The 20721-nt window shown below is 47.4% G+C and overlaps 2 protein-coding genes across 2 annotated transcripts in view; one reads left to right on the top strand and one right to left on the bottom strand.

Annotated features, from left to right (window-relative positions):
• The window catches only part of LOC142684080 (histone H3-like centromeric protein A), a 322916-nt gene that overhangs the window by 16638 nt on the left and 285557 nt on the right, over positions 1 to 20721 (bottom strand). The gene's annotated exons all lie outside the window — the stretch shown is intronic.
• The window catches only part of LOC142684081 (histone H3-like centromeric protein A), a 245238-nt gene that overhangs the window by 120843 nt on the left and 103674 nt on the right, over positions 1 to 20721 (top strand). The window contains exon 2 of the mRNA XM_075847469.1: positions 7179 to 7280. Coding sequence (XP_075703584.1) covers positions 7196 to 7280 — 85 coding nt within the window. The 5' untranslated portion in view covers positions 7179 to 7195. The remainder of the gene's footprint in view (positions 1 to 7178; positions 7281 to 20721) is intronic.

Raw genomic sequence — 20721 nt, 5'->3', positions numbered from 1 at the left:
TGGTGACGCGTCCCTCTCTTGTCATCCGGCCCCACCTCCCTGGATGACGCGGCAGTCCATGTGACCGCTGCAGCCTGTGATTGGCTGCAGCCTGTGCTTGGCCTGTGATTGGCTGCAGCTGTCACTTGGACTGAATTGTCATCCCGGGAGGTCGGACTGGAGGAAGAAGCCGGGAGTTATCGGTAAGTCAGAACTTCTTTTTTTTTTTTACACGTTCATGTATATTGTGATCGGAAGTCACTGTCCAGGGTGCTGAACCAGTTTAACTCTTTCAGCACCGTGGACAGTGACTGTCTCCTGACGTCGCGTACCGGAAATTTTTTTGCCGGGTTCGGTCAAAACGAGTTCGGCCGAACCCGGTGAAGTTCGGTGCGCTCATCTCTAATTTGACACTCCGTTTGGATGTTTGTAAACAGAAAAGCACGTGGTGCTTTTCTGTTTACATTCATCCTTTTGACAGCTCTTGCGCGAATCACGCAGTTCGCACGGAAGTGCTTCCGTGCAGCATGCATGGTTTTCACGCACCCATTGACTTCAATGGGTGCGTGATGCGCGAAAAACGCACGATTATAGAACATGTCGTGAGTGTTACGCATCGCACTCGCCCTGCGCAAAATTCACGCATTGTCTGCACTGCCCCATAGACTAATATAGGTGCGTTCGACACGCATGAAAAGCATGCGCGTCGCACGCGCGTATATTACGCTCGTGTAAATGAGGCCTGAGGGTATGTTCACACGGCCTATTTACGGACGTAAATCGGGCGTTTTTGCCCCGAATTACGCCCGAAAATAGCGCCTCAATAGCGCTGACAAACATCTGCCCATTGAAAGCAATGGGCAGACGTTTGTCTGTTCACACGAGGCGTATATTTACGCGCCGCTGTCAAATGACGGCGCGTAAATAGACGCCCGCGTAGAAGAAGTGACCTGTCACTTCTTTGGCCGTAATTGGAGCCGCTATTCATTGACTCCAATGAATAGCAGCGCTAATTACGGCCGTAATTGACGCGGCGTTCAAGCGCCTGCACATGCCGGTACGGCTGAAATTACGGGGATGTTTTCAGGCTGAAACATCCCCGTAATTTCAGCCGTTACGGACCCCCGCCGTGTGAACATACCCTTAGACTCATGTCCTGGTTACTACACTTCAGTGGAAAGCTACCAGCAGTCGCCACTAGGGGGAGCTACTGTAAATGTATTTATATTGTGCTAACTGACGTTAACCCCTTAGTGACCATCCCATTTTAGGCCCTAATGACCGAGCTATTTTATTCGTTTTTCTATAGTCGCATTCAAAGAGCTCTAACTTTTTTATTTTTTCAGCACCCCACAGGTGTCTCATATTTTATTAGAAATGGGCAGTGAAAATGAAAAATGACATTATTTTCCAATAAGATGCAGCATTAGTTAAAAATGTTTCATTTTCTCAACAAATAAAGGAGAAAAAGCACCGTAACATTTGTAAAGCAACTTCTTCAGAGAAGGGAAATACCCCACACGTGGTCATAAACTGCTATTTGGACACACAGCAAGGCTCTAAAGGGAAGGAGCGCCATTTAGTATTTGATGAGTGGAGATTTTATAAGATTCGTTTTTTGACACCATGTTGCATTGAGCTATAGTACCAGTACAGTGGTACCCCCCGAAAAATTACCCCATTTTGGAAACTAGATCCCTCAAAGAATTGATCTAGGGGTGTAGTGAGCATTTTGACCGCACAAGTGTTTCGCAAAAATGAGTAAACAATAGATGTTGCAGATTGAAAATGGCTTTTTCCACAAATATGCCATTTCAGTGCCCAATGTGTTGTGCCCAGCTTGTACCACCGTAGACACACATCCCATAAATTGTTAAGCGGGTTCTCCAGAATACACCATATGTGGTCATAAATTGCCGTTTGGGTACACTGCCAGGCTCAGTTGGACCACCATTTGGCTTTTGAAGCGCAGATTTTGCTTGGTGTATTAGTGGTATTTCAGCTTATAATGTGGGGGCATATGTGAACTGGGCGGAGTACATCAGGGTATATGTAAGCTGTGCGGAGTACATCAGGCTATATGTAAGCTGTGCGGAGTACATCAGGGTATATGTAAGCTGGGCGGAGTACATCAGGGTATATGTAAGCTGTGCGGAGTACATCAGGGTATATGTAAGCTGGGCGGAGTACATCAGGGTATATGTAAGCTGTGCGGAGTACATCAGGGTATATGTAATATGTGAGGAGTACATCAGGGTATATGTAAGCTGTGCGTAGTACATCATTATATATGTAAGCTGTGCGGAGTACATCGGTATATGTAAGCTGTGCGGAGTACATCAGGGTATATGTAAGCTGTGCGGAGTACATCAAGGTATATGTAATATGCGCAGAGTACATCAGAATATATGTAAGCTGTGCGGAGTACATCAGGGTATATGTAAACTGTGGAGTACATCAGGGTATATGTAAGCTGTGCGGAGTACATCAGGATATATGTAAACTGTGGAGTACATCAGGGTATATGTAAGCTGTGCGGAGTACATCAGGGTATATGTTAGCTGGGTGGAGTGCATCAGGATATATGTAAACTGTGGAGTACATCAGGGTATATGTAAGCTGGGCAGAGTACATCAGGATATATGTAAACTGTGGAGTACATCAGGGTATATGTAAGCTGGGTGGAGTGCATCAGGATATATGTAAACTGGGCGGAGTACATCAGGCTATATGTAAGCTGTGCGGAGTACATCAGGGTATATGTAAGCTGGGCGGAGTACATCAGGGTATATGTAAACTGTGCGGAGTACATCAGGGTATATGTTAGCTGGGTGGAGTGCATCAGGATATATGTAAACTGTGGAGTGCATCAGGATATATGTAAACTGGGTGGAGTACATCAGGGTATATGTAAGCTGTGCGGAGTACATCAGGGTATATGTAATATGCGCGGAGTACATCAGGATATATGTAAACTGGAGTGCATCAGGATATATGTAAACTGGGCGGAGTACATCAGGGTATATGTAAGCTGTGCGGAGTACATCAGGGTATATGTAATATGTGAGGAGTACATCAGGGTATATGTAAGCTGTGCGTAGTACATCATTATATATGTAAGCTGTGCGGAGTACATCAGGGTATATGTAAGCTGGGCGGAGTACATCAGGCTATATGCAAGCTGTGAGGAGTACATCAGGATATATGTAAGCTGTGCGGAGTACATCAGGGTATATGTAAGCTGTGCGGAGTACATCAGGGTATATGTAAGCTGTGCGGAGTACATCAGGGTATATGTAAGCTGTGCGGAGTACATCAGGGTATATGTAAGCTGTGCGGAGTACATCAGGGTATATGTAAGCTGTGCGGAGTACATCAGGGTATATGTAAGCTGGGCGGAGTACATCAGGGTATATGTAAGCTGGGCGGAGTGCATCAGGGCATATGTAATATGCGCGGAGTACATCAGGATATATGTAAGCTGTGCGTAGCATAAATACGGTCAGAGTACGGATGCGTATCCATAGCCGCCCATATTTACGGAAGCGCCCATAGACTTCTATGGGAGAGTCCCTGCTGTAATTACTGATGAAAAATACGGTCGCGTGCGTGGGGCATAAGAAACTGCAGCTGCATCCCCCTCCTCCCTGTTTACAGTTTTTCACTAGATGGAACTTGCACGATCAACGATGTATCCAGTGAGTCGGCGCTCATTTACACGAGCCGACGCACGCTGTACGGGGATGAGCGATGGTTAATACGATGGTCCGTGCTCGCACAGTTTACGTATTGTCGGCAGCACATCCCCTGTTTGTACGCTGTGGACAACGAGGATTTTTTGGGACGCATAAAAGATGTGATCAGCTGACCAATGAGTGCAGTTTATCGTCTGATCGTCGCTGCCCGTGATCGAAAACAAGCGCTCGTATGATTATCGGCATTGGTAAAGGGGTCTTAATGTCAATAAAAGTTTTTTTTTTAATATCACAACGTTTCTAAGCATTTTCTATAGAACTTGATAGAAACCCATCGAGCCTAAAATAGACCCATCCTGGAACCCAGGGGTATAAACAGGCTTTTCTTTACAGCCCGAGGTCTTGATGACGTCATTGAGACCGCGCGGTTATATTATTATTATAGATTGTGGGAGATCAAACATCAGGATATAGTTTTGTTGGCTTTAGCGATGGTTTGAACATTTGGTGTAATTCTTCTATTAGCCACAAGGGGGCGATACATAACCTGGAAGAACGCAGTGCGGGAGCCTTTTGGTTTTTCTTGGCTTTTATATTGTGGGGCTATTATATAATCTATACCAGTGGTTCCCAACCGGGGTGCCGAGAGCTGTTCAGGGGTGCCGCGGCTCGCCCCCGACGTTGTAGCAGACGTGACGCGCGGACGTCTGTTACAAGCACCGCCCACAGCTTCCCACTAGAAGCCTGACGGAGGGAGAGGAGCCATTAACACTGGGCAGGGTAAGTGGGTTTTCTTTACTTTCTTAGCAGTTGTGTGAGAAATGGAGCCAGGGGAATGTGGGTAGTTGTAGTTCTCTCCTCTTATACCTCTTCCCTGTAATGTCCTCTGATATCCCATAATAACAGCCTGGACATGCTGGGAGTTGTAGTTCTCTCCTCTTATACCTCCTCCCTGTAATGTCCTCTGATATCCCATAATAACGTCCTGGACATGCTGGGAGTTGTAGTCCTCTCCTCTTATACCTCCTCCCTGTAATGTCCTCTGATATCCTGTAATAACGTCCTGGACATTCTGGGAGTTGTAGTCCTCTCCTCTTCTACCTCCTCCCTGTAATGTCCTCTGATATCCCATAATAACGTCCTGGACATGCTGGGAGTTGTAGTCCTCTCCTCTTATACCTCCTCCCTGTAATGTCCTTTGATATCCCATAATAACGTCCTGGACATGCTGGGAGTTGTAGTCCTCTTCTCTTATACCTCCTCCCTGTAATGTCCTCTGATATCCCATAATAACAGCCTGGACATGCTAGGAGTTGTAGTCCTCTCCTCTTATACCTCCTCCCTGTAATGTCCTCTGATATCCCATAATAACAGTCTGGACATGCTGGGAGTTGTAGTTCTCTCCTCTTATACCTCCTCCCTGTAATGTCCTTTGATATCCCATAATAACGTCCTGGACATGCTGGGAGTTGTAGTCCTCTTCTCTTATACCTCCTCCCTGTAATGTCCTTTGATATCCCATAATAACAGTCTGGACATGCTGGGAGTTGTAGTCCTCTTCTCTTATACCTCCTCCCTGTAATGTCCTCTGATATCCCATACTAAGTCTGGACATGCTGGGAGTTGTAGTCCTCTCCTCTTATACCTCCTCCTGTAAACTTTCTCTGATATCACATAACATCCTGGACATGCTGAGAGTTGTTGTTCTTATACCTCCTTATTTATTCCTTCCCCAGGGGTAAGCACACTTTCTGTCTGTGATGGTCCCTTTACTAGAGGGGCAGATGGTTATTTTATCGGGGGGCGGGGGGACTGAGGCTGATGGTGGCTTTACTGGAGGGGGCTGATGGTCATTTTACTGGGGGGACGGAGGCTGATGGTGGCTTTACTGAGGGGTCATTATAATGTGAGTGGGGGGCTGACGGTCATTACTGTGAGTGGGGGGCTGATGGTCATTACTGGGAGTGGGGGCTGACGGTCATTACTGGGTGTGGGGGGCTGACGTCGTTACTGGGAGTGGGGGCTGACGGTCATTACTGGGAGTGGGGGGCTGACGGTCATTACTGTGAGTGGGGGGCTGACGGTCATTACTGGGAGTGGGGGGCTGACGGTCATTACTGTGAGTGGGGGGCTGACGGTCATTACTGTGAGTGGGGGGCTCACGGTCATTACTGTGAGTGGGGGGCTGACGGTCATTACTGGGAGTGGGGGGGCTGACGGTCATTACTGGGAGTGGGGGGCTGACGGTCATTACTGTGAGTGGGGGGCTGACGGTCATTACTGTGAGTGGGGGGCTGACGGTCATTACTGGGAGTGGGGGGGCTGACGGTCATTACAGTGAGTGGGGGGCTGACGGTCATTACTGTGAGTGGGGGGGCTGACGTCATTACTGGGAGTGGGGGGCTGACGGTCATTACTGGGAGTGGGGGGGCTGACGGTCATTACTGGGAGTGGGGGGCTGACGGTCATTACTGGGAGTGGGGGGGCTGACGGTCATTACTGGGAGTGGGGGGGCTGACGGTCATTACTGTGAGTGGGGGGCTGACGGTCATTACTGGGAGTGGGGGGCTGACGGTCATTACTGGGAGTGGGTGGGCTGACGGTCATTACTGTGAGTGGGGGGCTGACGGTCATTACTGTGAGTGGGGGGGCTGACGGTCATTACTGGGAGTGGGGGGCTGACGGTCATTACTGGGTGTGGGGGGCTGACGTCATTACTGGGAGTGGGGGGGCTGACGGTCATTACTGTGAGTGGGGGGTCTGACGGTCATTACTGTGAGTGGGGGGCTGACGGTCATTACTGTGAGTGGGGGGCTGACGGTCATTACTGGGAGTGGGTGGGCTGACGTCATTACTGGGAGTGGGGGGCTGACGGTCATTACTGGGAGTGGGGGGGCTGACGGTCATTACTGGGAGTGGGGGGCTGACGGTACATTTTCGCTGCTGCGTGTCTAGAGATCATATGGATTATTAGATGTTTTATTTCTGTATATTTGTACTGCATTGTTGCAGCTCATCGTCCTCCAGCTGCGGCCTTTCATTTCCATGACGACTGCTCCACTTTTCCTTTGCTCCAGTTTTAAATTTCCCACCTTTGTCTGGATTACGGATTCTCTGTAAGGTTCTGTGCACACGACCTATTTTCAGGTGTTTTACGCCTCGAATCACGCCTGAAAAGACGGCTCCATTACGTCTGCAAACATCTGCCCATTGCTTGCGGGATCTGCTGCGGGTAGCTCTTCTGTTGCCGCATTATTAAATAGATCATTGATGTCGCTGTTCTGGTAATTGATGCCACGAGGATCTATTGTATTCATTGATGCAGCGTGCGTTAATTACTGACATCCGGCAATCTCATATCTTCACCGTCAATGTCATCACTTTCTTGTCACTTGCATTGGTGGCATCAGTCAGTATAAAACCGCTCAGTTTATCCTACCTCACCTGTCATTCTGCTGAATTGTCACCGTCTCTTATCTGCTTAACTGATTGTATGACTCTCAGCAGCGTTTTACATCATCATGAAACCACCCCAGAAAAGCTCGTCCCGCAGGAAGTCGGCGCATCCGCAGAAGAAACCTGCAGCTCCTCCTCAATCTCCGCCAAGTAAGAGAAAGTTGCACCTTGATCATCTTATCACTCTCATTATATATTTTATTTTAAAAATGAATTCCAGATAACCTCGGGTCGTGTAATACTAGATTGTAATCCGTTTCTCAGCTTTATATCTTAGAGGGTTCGTTTCTATGCAGGTAAAAATCTGTTACATACAGAAATTTCTGTAGCACAAGGCCGCCACTAGGGGGAGCAAACTGAGGACTGATTTATATAGGCACAACAGGAGCTGTATGCATGTGCACAATCGTCTCCCCCTAGTGGTGGTTGCAGGAAGCACGTTACTATATGGCCCTGGGAAGGGAATCTGAGAACACAGCTCACACCCATGAAGATATATTATGAAATGAGGGATCTAAGAATTTCCAACCTGCAGTCCGACCGCTCTATTCATTCCCTATGGGATCGCCGGAAATAGTCAAGTTTGACTGCTCCTTGCCCAATTATGCACTCTGCCGTGAGCGGCTCCGCGCAAGCAGGCGCGATGTTGTGACGTCAATTTCTGAGCCTTTTTTCTACTCCGTTTATGCAGCGTGTGGATGAGACGTGTTTTATCTCATCCACTTTGCTGCTACTGTATTATGCTGCCGATTTTTCCGCATTATAATACAGGTGTACGCCGTATTTACGCAATGTGTGCACTGACTCTAACCCCTCCACCCCCCCCCCCCCCCCGCCAGTCCCCGCAAAAATGTTCTTGCATCAAACCGGTCCTCGGTGCAAAATAGGTTGGGGACCACTGCCATAGAGAATGACTTGAGTGACCACCACTCTGGGACCCGCACTCTTGTTAACAACCCGCAGCGATCCGGCATTTATCACCTATGTTGTGGATAGGTGAAAAATTATTTTCGTGGTACAACCCCTTTAATCAGGTATCAATGGGACTTGATGGACCCCAAATTATCAGTCATAGAAAAGTATCTAAAATTTGAACGTCCACATTTATATCCTTTTTAGGTCCAACATTCTGTGCTGATTAATTTCTTAATGTCGTTTTACAGCAGTTGGAGCACAGTTTTCTGAAACGGAGCTCTAAATCTCCTGCGTAGACAGTTACATGGTATAATTTTGTCTCCCTGCAGCCACCACTAGAGGGAGCTCACTGCATACTGTTTTGTTACCAAGTTCAATGTACAACCATATAGAATGAGCTCCCTCTAGTGGTGGCTGCAGGTAGCATGTTATGTTTTAAATCTGTTTACCTGATGTTCCTTGGGGGACATTAAGGTAATAGGCCATGTTCACACAGGGCAGATATGCGGCGTAAAAGTACACAGCGTATTGGCCCTGGGCACCTGAGGTAATTCTGGCTGAAAAACTGCAGTTTTTCGGCTGGAATGTCCATAGAAGGTAGAAAAAAAACCATACTTACCCGTAGCCATGGTGACGTGTCCCTCTGATGTTCTGCAGCAGTCATATGGGATGAGACATCATCCCTGGAGGCCGGGTTGAACGCAGGAGCAGAGAGATCTGGGTAAGTTTGGCGGGTTTTTTTCCGCTGCGTCTGGATGAGATTTGTTTGAATCTCCTCCACTCTTCTGCTTCTGTATTACGCTGTGGAGTTTCCGCAATGAATTCGGTTGCAGAAAATCCGCCGTGTTTACCCTACGTGTGACCCCGGCCAGACAGTGAATTTCCATGTAGCGGGAGATTCATTTTCAGCTGTGATTATGGATTTCTTTCTTACAGGTAGAGGGGAAACAAGTCACAGACCGAGCACACAACGAAGAAGACGCTACCGCCCAGGAGCCCGTGCACTGATGGAAATAAGAAAGTACCAAAAATCAACCAATCTGCTCATTCAGAAAACCCCGTTTTTCCGCCTGGTGAGTGGATGTGTCCTCTGCGGCTGCTCCTCTTTATTGTCGGTGATATTCCCCTTTTATTCTTGCAGGTGAGAGAGATCTGCCTGACGTATTCCCGCGGCGTGTTTTACTACTGGCAAAGCTCCGCACTTATGGCGCTACAAGAGGTCAGTATCTCATACAATGCACTGTCCATGTAACGCATGGGTCAACCAGAGAGGGAGCTGCTCTTTGCAGTGGTTCACTACTCAGCCCCCGCCCCCTCTAACATATCCATATGCCCTAGCGGGACATTTGCATAGGGGTTGTGATGCATTGTGGGAGTTCCAGAGGCCAGACCCCCCCCCCCCCCCCCCCACCATCACTCTAGCTAACAGCTCATAAAAGTGAAATCTGATCAGTCCTTCGAGCTGTGTAGTAAATTATACCGGGAGTGCTGTCACTTTAAGAGGGACTAATGCTCTTCTGTATCCACAGTCAGCTGAGGACTTCCTCGTGAGTCTCTTTGAAGATTCTTACCTCTTCAGTCACCAGGCCAATAGGGGCACTCTCTTTGTGAAGGACATGCAGCTCGCACGGAGAATCCGAGGCATCCCGTATGAACTGTGATAACGCTGCCGTTTTATCTCTCAAGATTTGATGAAGAATGATCACGTGTAAATAGTGTTATATTAATGGAGAAAATCTATTGGGAAATACAAGTTTTACCATTGCATAAAAGATCCAGTTTGGAAGAGTAAACCGGCTTTAGCGCCCCCTCCTGACACTGGTTACAGTGGAGGTTTTTTCTTTGTTTTATCTGTTCATGGGAAAGTTGTTACCACCAATATGGCTGCCACTGCAGTTTGCAGGGTGGTAGTGCAGTAGTTTTTCTGTCCAGCTATGTAATGGGTTATAGGGGTCCAGGATGTAGCACAGAAAATGACCACAAGGCGGCACTGCTGGACAAAACCGCTAACAAAGACGCTGGACACAACCGCTAATGAAACCTGATCTGGCCGACCTTCTAATTGTTCTGCTGAGTTTATGATCTGCTTCCTGTTTTTATTCTGTCAAGATTTGTTAATTTTTTCAAATAAAAAAAAAAATGTATATTATAACTTTGATCTTCATCATTTTAGACTAATCTTCATAAGGGCTTGGATATGATCAATGACTCCAGCTTCGCTGTAGTTCAATACTCTTGCTCTGTCCCACCCCCATTCTTTACACTGCAGCTATGTTTGTTCAGAGTGTTTGCTGTGTGGGTGGGTGTGTGGGTTGGGTCCAGAATTATTTGGGCAGTGACACAATCTTCATGATTTGGGTTTTGCTGCCACCACATTGGATTTGAAATGAAACAACTGAGATGCAATTGAAGTTGAAACTTTCAGGTTTATTTCAAGGGGTTAAACAAAAATCTCCTGTGAAAAGTTTAGGAATTGCCACCATTTTTCTACACAACCTCCTCATTTCAGGTGATCAAAAGTGATTGGACAAATTAACATTACCATAAATGTTTTTTTTTAATACTTTGTAGAGAATCCTTTGCAGGCAATGATGGCCTGAAGTCTGGAACCCATGGACATCACCAGACGCTGGGTTTCCTCCTTTGTTTTTGTTTTTTTTTTATATTTCAAATTTTTTATTTTCAAAAAAAGAAATGGGGATACAGAAAAAGAAAAGGGGGTGACATGGGTACAGAAAAAGCCCATGAGGGCCGATCATTTCAACCTATATTTCAACAACAATAAGTAAATATGCAATCAAAGTCCTCCCAACATAGTACCATCAATACACTACAAGCATTAGTATAGCAAGACAGGAATACCAGCATTACACCCTCATCCGCCCCTCCATCACCCACATCTCAGTCAGTTCTTAGTAACGATTGATTCAAATAGGGAAGTAAACGAAGGGTAGAAGGACAAATGGAAGGGGGGGGGGTATAGGGAAAATCTTAAGAGGGAGAAGGGGAGATGTTCTCCCCTCACTCTCCCCCCCCCCCCCCCACAGCACATCACAGACCAGAGAGAACTCAAGAGCTCCCTGGTTCTCCACTAATCAGTTCACCCATGGCCCTCTTGTATCTGTTCGACTTGCAGAAGTCAAACCAATAGAACCAGATTTTCTGAAACTGCGTTGCTCGTTCGGGTGCGGAATGGAGCAACTCCTCCATTCTCCGAATTTCGTGAATGCGCTCCAGCCATTGTCTAGTCACAGGAGGCTCAGAGGATCTCCAACCCCCCGGAATACAAGCCTTAGCTGCGTTCAGCAAATGTCTCACTAACATCTTCCTGTAGCGCCCCACAGGTATATCGTGGTGGTGCAGCAAAATCCATGCCGGATCATCTCCCAGCGAGATTCCTGTGATCTCCAGAATGATATCTTGAACCTCTGACCAATAGGTGCGAAGGTTCTCACAGCTCCAGAATATATGTAAAAGCGTTCCCTCTTCTCTGCCGCATCTCCAACATAAAGGAGAAACATCCGGGAACATTTTATGTAGCACATGTGGGACTCTGTACCAACGGGATAGTATTTTAAAACTGGTTTCCTGATAGGTGTTACTAATAGACGCCTTATGTGTGAGGAGCATGATCTTTTCCCTTTGCTCTTGTGTTAGAGTAATCTGAAGATCTCTTTCCGATTTCGTAATATATGGTGGGATGAAATCCTCAGCAGGAGTGAGCAGCACGCAGTAAAGACTGGACAGGGCCCGTCTCACATGCCCCGTTTGAGAACACAAAGTTTCAAAGGAAGATAGAGCTCGGTCATAGGAAGCCGGTGTAGGTAGTCTTGACAAGTAATGAGTCAATTGTAACGCCTGCCATTGGGACGCGTCCGGGAGACCCTCTGGCTGGGAAAGCTCTTCTACACGCAGCCAGGGCCGCCATCAGGGGGTATTAGGGGTACTGGTGTGAGGGGCCCGGCCAAACCTAACTGAAAGGGGGGCCCGGCAACTGCCGCGACATTCTTTTGGTAGGAAAAAACGGGCCCCTGCCCAGGGGGACTGTTTTTTTCACCAAAAGAATGTCGTGAGCTGCTGCGGGCCCCCTCCCCATGGGGGGCCGTCAAACCGCGCGCACGCGACCGATCGCGCGCACAAGGAAACTCCCGCGCGTGCGCAGTCGCGAGCGCGCACCCACGAACGCCCGCACTCGAGACCGCCCGCGCTCGCACCCGCGAAAGCCTGGAAGCACGCACCCGCGATCGTCCGCGCGCGCACCCGCGAACGAAGCACACGCAGCCGCGGTCACGCATGGACAAAACTTACCTGGAGCCTGGCTGGAGGTGAAGGACTGGACGTCTGGACCAAAGACCTCGCCTGGAAGACATCGCCGGAAGAGGACTGGAGTGGGAGCAGCTCTTCTGACACGGTGAGTAAATTATCTCAAAGTGCTGTTTATGTATGGCCCTGTTCACACAGTATTTTGCAGGCAAAAAAAAATCTGCCTCAAAATTCCTTAAAGAATTTTGAGGCAGATTTTGACTTGCCCACACTATCTTGTCGCGTTTTTTTGCCGCGTATTTTGCCCGCGGCGATTGAGGACAGCAGACAAAAAACGCAGCGAAAAATGAATTTTCTGCCTCCCATTGATTTCGATGGGAGGTCAGAGGCGGAACCGCGGCAAGAAAGGACTTGCTGCTTTTTCTTTTTTCCGCGACTGGCTCCCATTGATTTCAGATTAAATCAATGGGAGGCGGTTTTGGAAGTTTTTTGGTGCTGATTCTGACGCAGTGTCCGAGTCAATATCAAGGCCCAAAAACTCTGTGAACTGGGCCTTATTGTTAGGGCTTATTCAGACGAACGTGTAATACGTCCGTGCAACGTGCGTGATTTTCACGCGCCTCGCACGGACCTATCTAACTCTACGGGGCCGTGCAGACTGTCAGTGAGTTTCATGCAGCGTGTGTCCGTGTGTCCGCTGCGTAAAACTCACGACATGTCCTATATTTGTGCGTGGTTGGCGCATCACGCACCCATTGAAGTCAATGGGAGCATGAAAATCACGCCCAGCACTTCCGCAGCAGTATAAACTATGAATGAAAACAGAAAAGCACCACGTGCTACAAACATACAAACAGAGTGTCATAATGATGGCGGCTGCGCAAAACTCACGCAGCCGCGCATCATACGCTCCTGACACACGAAGCTGTTATGGACCTTTTGCATGCGCAAAATGCCACGTTTTTTGCGCGTGCAAAAAGCACACGCTTGTGTGACTCCGGCCTTAGGGTAGGAACACACTAGGCATGAACACTGCGGATTTTATGCAACACATTTTATTGTGGAAAATCTGCAGCGTATTACAGTCGCAGCAGAGTGGATGAGATTTGAACAAATCTCATTCACAGGCTGCAAAAAAAATGGACCTGCAGTGTGGCTTTTTAAGCCGCAGCATGTCAATTTATTCTGTGGAATCGCTGCTCCTCTGTTGCGGAAATGATGCGGTTCTGCCGCAAAAATCACAAAATGAGAAAAAAAAAAGGTACTTTTTTAAATTTATAAAAAAGTTTAGACTTCCCCCGGCCGTAGTCCTGGTGACACGATCCTCTATTCTTAGCGCAGCCCGGCCTCCTGTCATGACGTTTCATCCCATGTGACTGCTGCAGCGGTCACATGGTCTACAGCGTCATCCCAGGAGGCGGGGCTACGTTCAGAAGAGAGAGATGCGTCACCAGGACTACGGCCGGTGCAAGTCTAAACTTTTTTTTTCCTGCAGGATTCCTGCAGCGGACAAGCCTCACGAAACCTGCGCCACTATTTGGTGCGGTTTTGCGGGCAGTATTCCCTACGGCTACCGGGGCGGATAAGCTGTGTAGTTTTACTCAGCATATCCGCCTAGTGTGTCCCTTATGATGTCGCTCCTGGAGCTGCTGCCTGTCTCTAAATAGGCAGTTGGTCCAGTAGAATTTGGAATTTATTTATTTTTGTGAACCAGCTTAAAAAAATACAAAACTTTTGTGTTAGGGCCTGTTCACATCACCGTTCGCTTCCGTTCCGGGGTTCCGTCTGAGGTTTCCGTCGGGTGAACCCCGCAACGGAAAGTGAAAGTGACAGCACAGTTTCCGTCACCCTTAGCGCAGTCGACTACGCTATTGATTCCGTCCGAAAACAAGCCGGAATGGTGACGAACGGAAACCATTAGCGATGTTTCCGTCACCATTGATCTATGGTGACGGAAACATCGCTAATGGTTTCCGTTCGTCACCGTTCCGGCAGGTTTTCGGACGGAATCAATAGCGTAGTCGACTGCGCTAATGGTGACGGAAGCTGTGTTGTCACTTTCACTTTCCGTTGCGGGGTTCACTCGACGAAAACCTCAGACGGAACCCCGGAACGGAAGCGAACGGTGATGTGAACAGGCCCTAACACAAAAGTTTTGTATTTTTTTAAGCTGGTTCACAAAAAAAAATAATTCCAAATTCTACTGGACCAACTGCCTATTTAGAGACCGGCAGCAGCTCCAGGAGCGACATCATAAGGGTAGGAACACACTAGGCGGATATGCTGAGTAAAACTACACAGCTTATCCGCCCCGGTAGCCGCAGGGAATTCCGACAGCAAAACCGCACCAAATAGTGGCGCAGGTTTCGTGAGGCTTGTCCGCTGCGGGAATCCTGCAGGGAAAAAAAAGTTTAGACTTGCCCCGCCCGTAGTCCTGGTGACGCATCTCTCTCTTCTGAACGTAGCCCCGCCTCCTGGGATGACGCTGTAGACCATGTGACCGCTGCAGCAGTCACATGGGATGAAACGTCATGACAGGAGGCCGGGCTGCGCTAAGAATAGAGGATCGCGTCACCAGGACTACGGCCGGGGCAAGTCTAAACTTTTTTATAAATTTAAAAAAGTGCCTTCTTTTTTTTTCTCATGTGTGATTTTTGCGGCAGAACCGCAGCATTTCCGCAACAGAGGAGCAGCGATTCCACAGAATAAATTGACATGCTGCGGCTTAAAAAACCAAAAGCCGCACTGCAGGTCCATTATTTTTGCAGCGTGTGGATGAGATTTGTTCAAACCTCATCCACTCTGCTGCGACTGTAATACGCTGCGGATTTTCCACAATAAAATGTGTTGCATAAAATCCGCAGTGTTCATGCCTAGTGTGTTCCTACCCTAAGGCCGGATTTACACGAGCGTGTGCTTTTTGCGTGCGCAAAAACGTGGCATTTTGCGCATGCAAAAGGTCCATAACAGCTCCGTGTGGCAGCAGCGTATGATGCGTGGCTGCGTGATTTTCGCGCAGCCGCCATCATTATGACACTCATTTTGTATGTTTGTAGCACGTGGTGGTTTTCTGTTTTCAGTCATAGTTTATACTGCTGCGGAAGTGCTGGGCGTGATTTTCACGCACCCATTGACTTCAATGGGTGCGTGATGCGCGAACAATGCACAAATATAGGACATGTCGTGAGTTTTACGCAACGGACACACGCTGCATGAAACTCACTGACAGTCTGCACGGCCCCGTAGAGTAACATAGGTCCATGCGAGGCGCGTGAAAATCACGCACGTTGCACGGATGTATTACACGTTCGTCTGAATAAGCCCTAACAATAAGGCCCAGTTCAGAGTTTTTGGGCCTTGATATTGACTCTGACACTGCGTCAGAATCAGCACCAAACAACTTCCAAAACCGCCTCCCATTGATTTAATCTGAAATCAATGGGAGCCAGTCGCGGAAAAAAGAAAAAGCAGCACGTCCTTTCTTGCCGCGGTTCCGCCTCTGACCTCCCATCGAAATCAATGGGAGGCAGAAAATGCATTTTTCCCTACTTTTTTTTTGTCTGCTGTCCTCAATCGCCGCGGGCAAAAAACGCGGCAAGATAGTGTGGGCAGGTCAAAATCTGCTTAAAAATTCGGTGCGCGGTTCCAGGCGGTCGCGGGTGCGCATGCGCGGGAGTTTGCGGGTGCGCGCGATCGGTCGCACGGGCGGCAGTTTTTGACGGCCCCCATGACGACCCCCATGCTACCCAGGGCCGCCATCAGGGGGGGTATTACGGGTACTGATGTGAGAGAACCGGCGAAACCTAATTGAAAGGGGGGCCGGCAGCTCACGACATTCTTTTGGTGAAAAAAACGGGCCCCATTGCAGGGGCCTGGTTTTTTTCTACCAAAGGCAAGTCGCGGCAGTTGCCGGGCCCCCCTTTCAATTAGGTTTGGCCGGGCCTCTCACATCAGTACCCATAATACCCCCCCTGATGGCGGCCCTGGGTAGCATGATATAGTGCTGGACGGAGTACCGTTAACAGGCGGTGCCACGGTAGGGGGGCCCAGAAAATTTAGCTGTAGGGGGCCCTGAAATTCCTGATGGCGACCCTGCACGCAGCCATGCATTGCCCCTATAAAAATGACCTACTCTAAAATGCCCCTGCTGTACCCATATCTTAAAGGTCTGATCTGACAGACCTGGGCCAAATTCCGGGTTACCCAAAACCGGAGTGAGGGGTGATAACAGTTGTGATATTCCCTCTCTACTCCGCACCTTTCTAAACACCTGTAAAGTTGGATATATGGTAGGATGATCACAAAATTATTTTTTTCTATATAATATTGCTTTTAGTATGTCATTAAAATAAATTTTATTTATTTGTGTTGTACTTTTTCTTTTTTTTCTTTCTTTTACCTTATGAGGGCTGCCATTTTTTTTTTATCTCTGCATGTGTCGATTAACGACGCATACAGAGATGGAATACGGCAGCTACAGGGCATAGGAGTCAATGAACGGGAGCCGTTCCATTGACTCTGCTCTCTGTCTCTGTACTGCGCAGACGCAGGTCAGAGTCACACAGCAGAGCAGCTGTTTGCAGGGAGATAGCAGGCGCCATACTGAAGACCAGCTGCACTGCAGGTAAGGTGTGTGTCTCTGTCTGTCCCACTCTCTATCTCACAGACCCCCGCTCTCGTGACCCCCGACGGGCCCCCTTCCCCCTTGTATGAAGGACACATGATGCAACTGTACTGGGAAAGCCCTGAACGATAAATCTCTCTAGTTGTGCTGAGACTGTTTGGGGATGTGACTAATGAACCTCTCACACTCCAGTAGGAGGGGTAATGGTGGTCACCCAGCTTTCCCAGAACCCTGAACGATAAATCTCTCTAGTTGTGCTGAGACTGTTTGGGAATGTGACTAATGAACCTCTCAGTCTCAGCACAACTAGAGAGATTTATCGTTCAGGGGTCTGGGAAAGCTGGGTGACCACCATTACCCCTCCTACTGGAGTGTGAAAGGTTCATTAGTCACATCCCCAAACACACTCCAGTAGGAGGAGGTAATGGTGGTCACCCAGCTTTCCCAGACCCCCGAACGATAAATCTCTAGTTGTGCAAAATCAAGTGTAATCAAGCATTTTTTTTAATGTGCTTTTTGGCACGTAAAATGTGCAAAAAATACACGGCGTGTGAACCGGTCAACTGAAAAGTCATTCTCTTCACTTTCATCATTCTAAGGGTATGTTCACAGGCAGTGTTTTCAGCTGAAAAATCGGAAGCAGGACGCCTGCAAGCGTCTGCCCATTGGTTTCAATGGGAGATACGGCGTTCTGTTCCGACAGGGCGTTTTTTACGTGGTCGTTTTCCAAAACCGGCACGTAAAAAGACGCCCGCCAAAATGAAGTGTACATCAATTCTTGGGACGTTTTTGGAGCCGTTTTTAATTGACTTTATAGAAAAACAGCTCCAAAAACGGCCGTAAAAACGTGAGTTCGATTAAAAAATGGCTGAAAATCAGGAGCGGTTTTCCCTTTGTTTAGTAAGCGTATGAACATACACTTAGCCTTTTGGTGTTTCCTATAACTTCTGCCAGATGCAGAATCACACCCAAAATGGCTGCCGGACACTGCTTAGCAATTTGAAGACACCTTTTCTTGGCTTGTGGGAGGGGGGGGGGGTGAGATTCCCTCCCACATTTACGGCAGCTGTGAGTCAGGTTGCTTTGCCTTATTCACCTTGCTGTAATTCTGGGAAGTTCTCCCCCTGGTGGCCAACATGGGAAAACATGTCAAATTATTATTTAATTTTTAATACTTTCCACCATTTGGAAGAAAAAAAAAATACAGCAAAAAACTTAAAAAATATAATAGCAATAAGTAACAACACTTAAAAAAAAAAAGGTTTAATTCGCGACACATTCCCTTTAAGGCAGCAGAATAGGCTAGTAAAGCTCTGTATATTGGCACACACCTCACACTCCATTACGGACCATAATTGCAGATAAAAATACTCATCCATTCATTTCTATTGCAAATGGACACCTCCTATATTTACAGGGCCACCTGATCGCATCCTGCAATATTGACACAGATTAAAGAGAACCTTTAATCTTTAAAGGGAAGGTGTCGCACAAATTATTATTTTTTTTATATGTTATTGCTTTTAGTATGTTATTAAAATAAATTTTATTTATTATGTTTTTGTGTTGTACTTTTTTATTACTATTACTTTTACTTCACTTCACTATGTGGGCTGCCATTTTATTTTCATCTCTGTATGTGTCGATTAACGACACATACAGAGATGGAATACGGCACATACATCCCCATAGAGAATGCGAACGGGAGCCGTTCCATTCACTATAGCGTACGCCGCCTGTGTGGGAACGGCACATGCGCCGCTCCCACACAGTCCAAAAGGAAGGTCTTCGGCCGAGCGACATCTGGCGCCATTTTCATGTGGACCGGAAGTCGCGGCCGGACAGTAAGATGACTACTTCCGGTCGCGGCTTCCGTCCATTTGTTCAGAAGCAAGGACTAGGAGCGGACGGAGCGGCGGCGGCAGGAGCAGGTAAGTTATGTTTGTGTATGTTCGTGTTATACTGTGTATTTACCACTGTATCTAATCCTCCTACACTGTACATTCGCTCAAAAAATGGCGACACACAGTGTAGGAGGTTTGAACATTCAACCCCCTCCTTTCTCCTGGCACTAGCCAGGAGAAAGGAGGGGGGATTGTTTGAGGACGCTAAAGCGAGTGTGTCTTCTCCAATTTTGCAGCATAAAGCAATGAGGTTGCTTTACCACATGCCAATGCTGCAATTTTGGGAATTGCTCCCTCTAGTGACCAGCACATGGAAATGTTATAAATTAGAATCTAATTTATAATATTTCCTGACTTGTGAAAAAATGTTAAAAAATTAGAACAATGTTTAATCATTTATATACTAACAGTTTAACTAAAAAAAAAACAAACATTTTTCTAGCGACACATTCCCTTTAAGCTAAAGAAATGCAGCTCGATCGCGTTGAGATCTGGTGACTCGGTCATTGCAGAATATTCGACTTTTTTGCCTTATATACTCCTGGGTTGCTTTCGCAGAATGTTTTGGGTCATTGTCCATCTGTCCTGTGAAGCAACGTCCAATCACCTGCTGCATGTGGTTGAATCTGAGCAGAAAGTAAATCCCTGAACACTTCAGAATTCATCCGGCCGCTTCTGTCTTCAGTCACATCATCAACAAACACTAGTGACCCAGTGCCAGGCAGCCATGCATGCCCATGCCACCACACTGCCCCCGCCATGCCACCACATTGCTACACATGCTATACATGTGTTACACAGGATGTGGTGTGCTTTGGATCATGAGCCGTTCCGAGCCTTCTCCATACTTTCTTCCTCCCATCATTCTGGTGCAGGTTGATCTTAGTTTCATGCTGTTCCAGAACTGGGCGGCTTCTTTACTTGTTGTTTGGTAAAGTCTAATCTGGCCTTTCTGAGGCTGATTAATGGTTTTCACCTTGTGAACCCTCTGTATTTGCTCTCATGAAGTCTTCTCTTTATGGTGGACTTAGATACTGATCCACCTACTTCCAGGAGAGTGTTCGTCACTTGGGTAGATGTTGTGAAGGGGTTTTCTTCACCATGGAAAGGATTCTGCGATCATCCACCACTCTTGTTTTACGTGGACGTCCAGGCCTTTTGGAGTTCCTGAGATCACCAGTGTGCTCTTTTTTTTTTTAAGAATATCCCAAACTGTTGATTTGGCCACTCCTGACATTTGTGCTTCTCTCTGATGGATTTCTTCATTTTTTTTCTGCCTAGCTATGGTCGGTTTCACTTGCATTGAGAGCTCCTTTCACCTCATGTTGTGGGTTCACAGCAACAGCTTCCAAATGCAAATCCCACACCTGGAATCAACTCCAGACCATTTACCTGCTTAATTGGTGATGGAATAACGAGGGAATAGCCCATGCAGCCCATTAAATAGCCTATTGAGATAATTGTCCAATTACCTTTTGGTCCTTTGAAAAAGAGGCAGCTACATATTAAAGAGCTATAAGGTTATGTTCACACGGCCTATTTTGGGTATTTTTTCGGCCCGCATAACACATTGCCTTGTTGTGCCAATAAAGATTTTCTAGACCCGCTGTAAACCATTTTACCCGTAAGTCACAGGCTACAGCGGGGGTTCCCAACCAGTGGCTCATGAGTCACCTATTGCCTGCTGTATGGCTGACCATAGGAGTCCTTCGTAATGACCATGTGAATCGTCAATTTACATTGTTCCAGCAGAATGGGTGCTGGTCTCGGTGCAAGTCTCCTTAAAGAAGTGACCACATCTAATGCTTGGCGCACTGGTCGTCACTTTTTTAGTGCCAGTGTCATTTTTATTATTTCTAGTTTTGGAAGTAAAGCAGTTTTAGTA

Source organism: Rhinoderma darwinii (assembly GCF_050947455.1).
Source record: "Rhinoderma darwinii isolate aRhiDar2 chromosome 4 unlocalized genomic scaffold, aRhiDar2.hap1 SUPER_4_unloc_5, whole genome shotgun sequence".
NCBI classification, from domain to species: Eukaryota; Metazoa; Chordata; class Amphibia; order Anura; family Rhinodermatidae; genus Rhinoderma; species Rhinoderma darwinii.
Note: the sequence above shows the minus strand (reverse complement) of the source record. Positions and strands in the feature narration are given on the sequence as shown.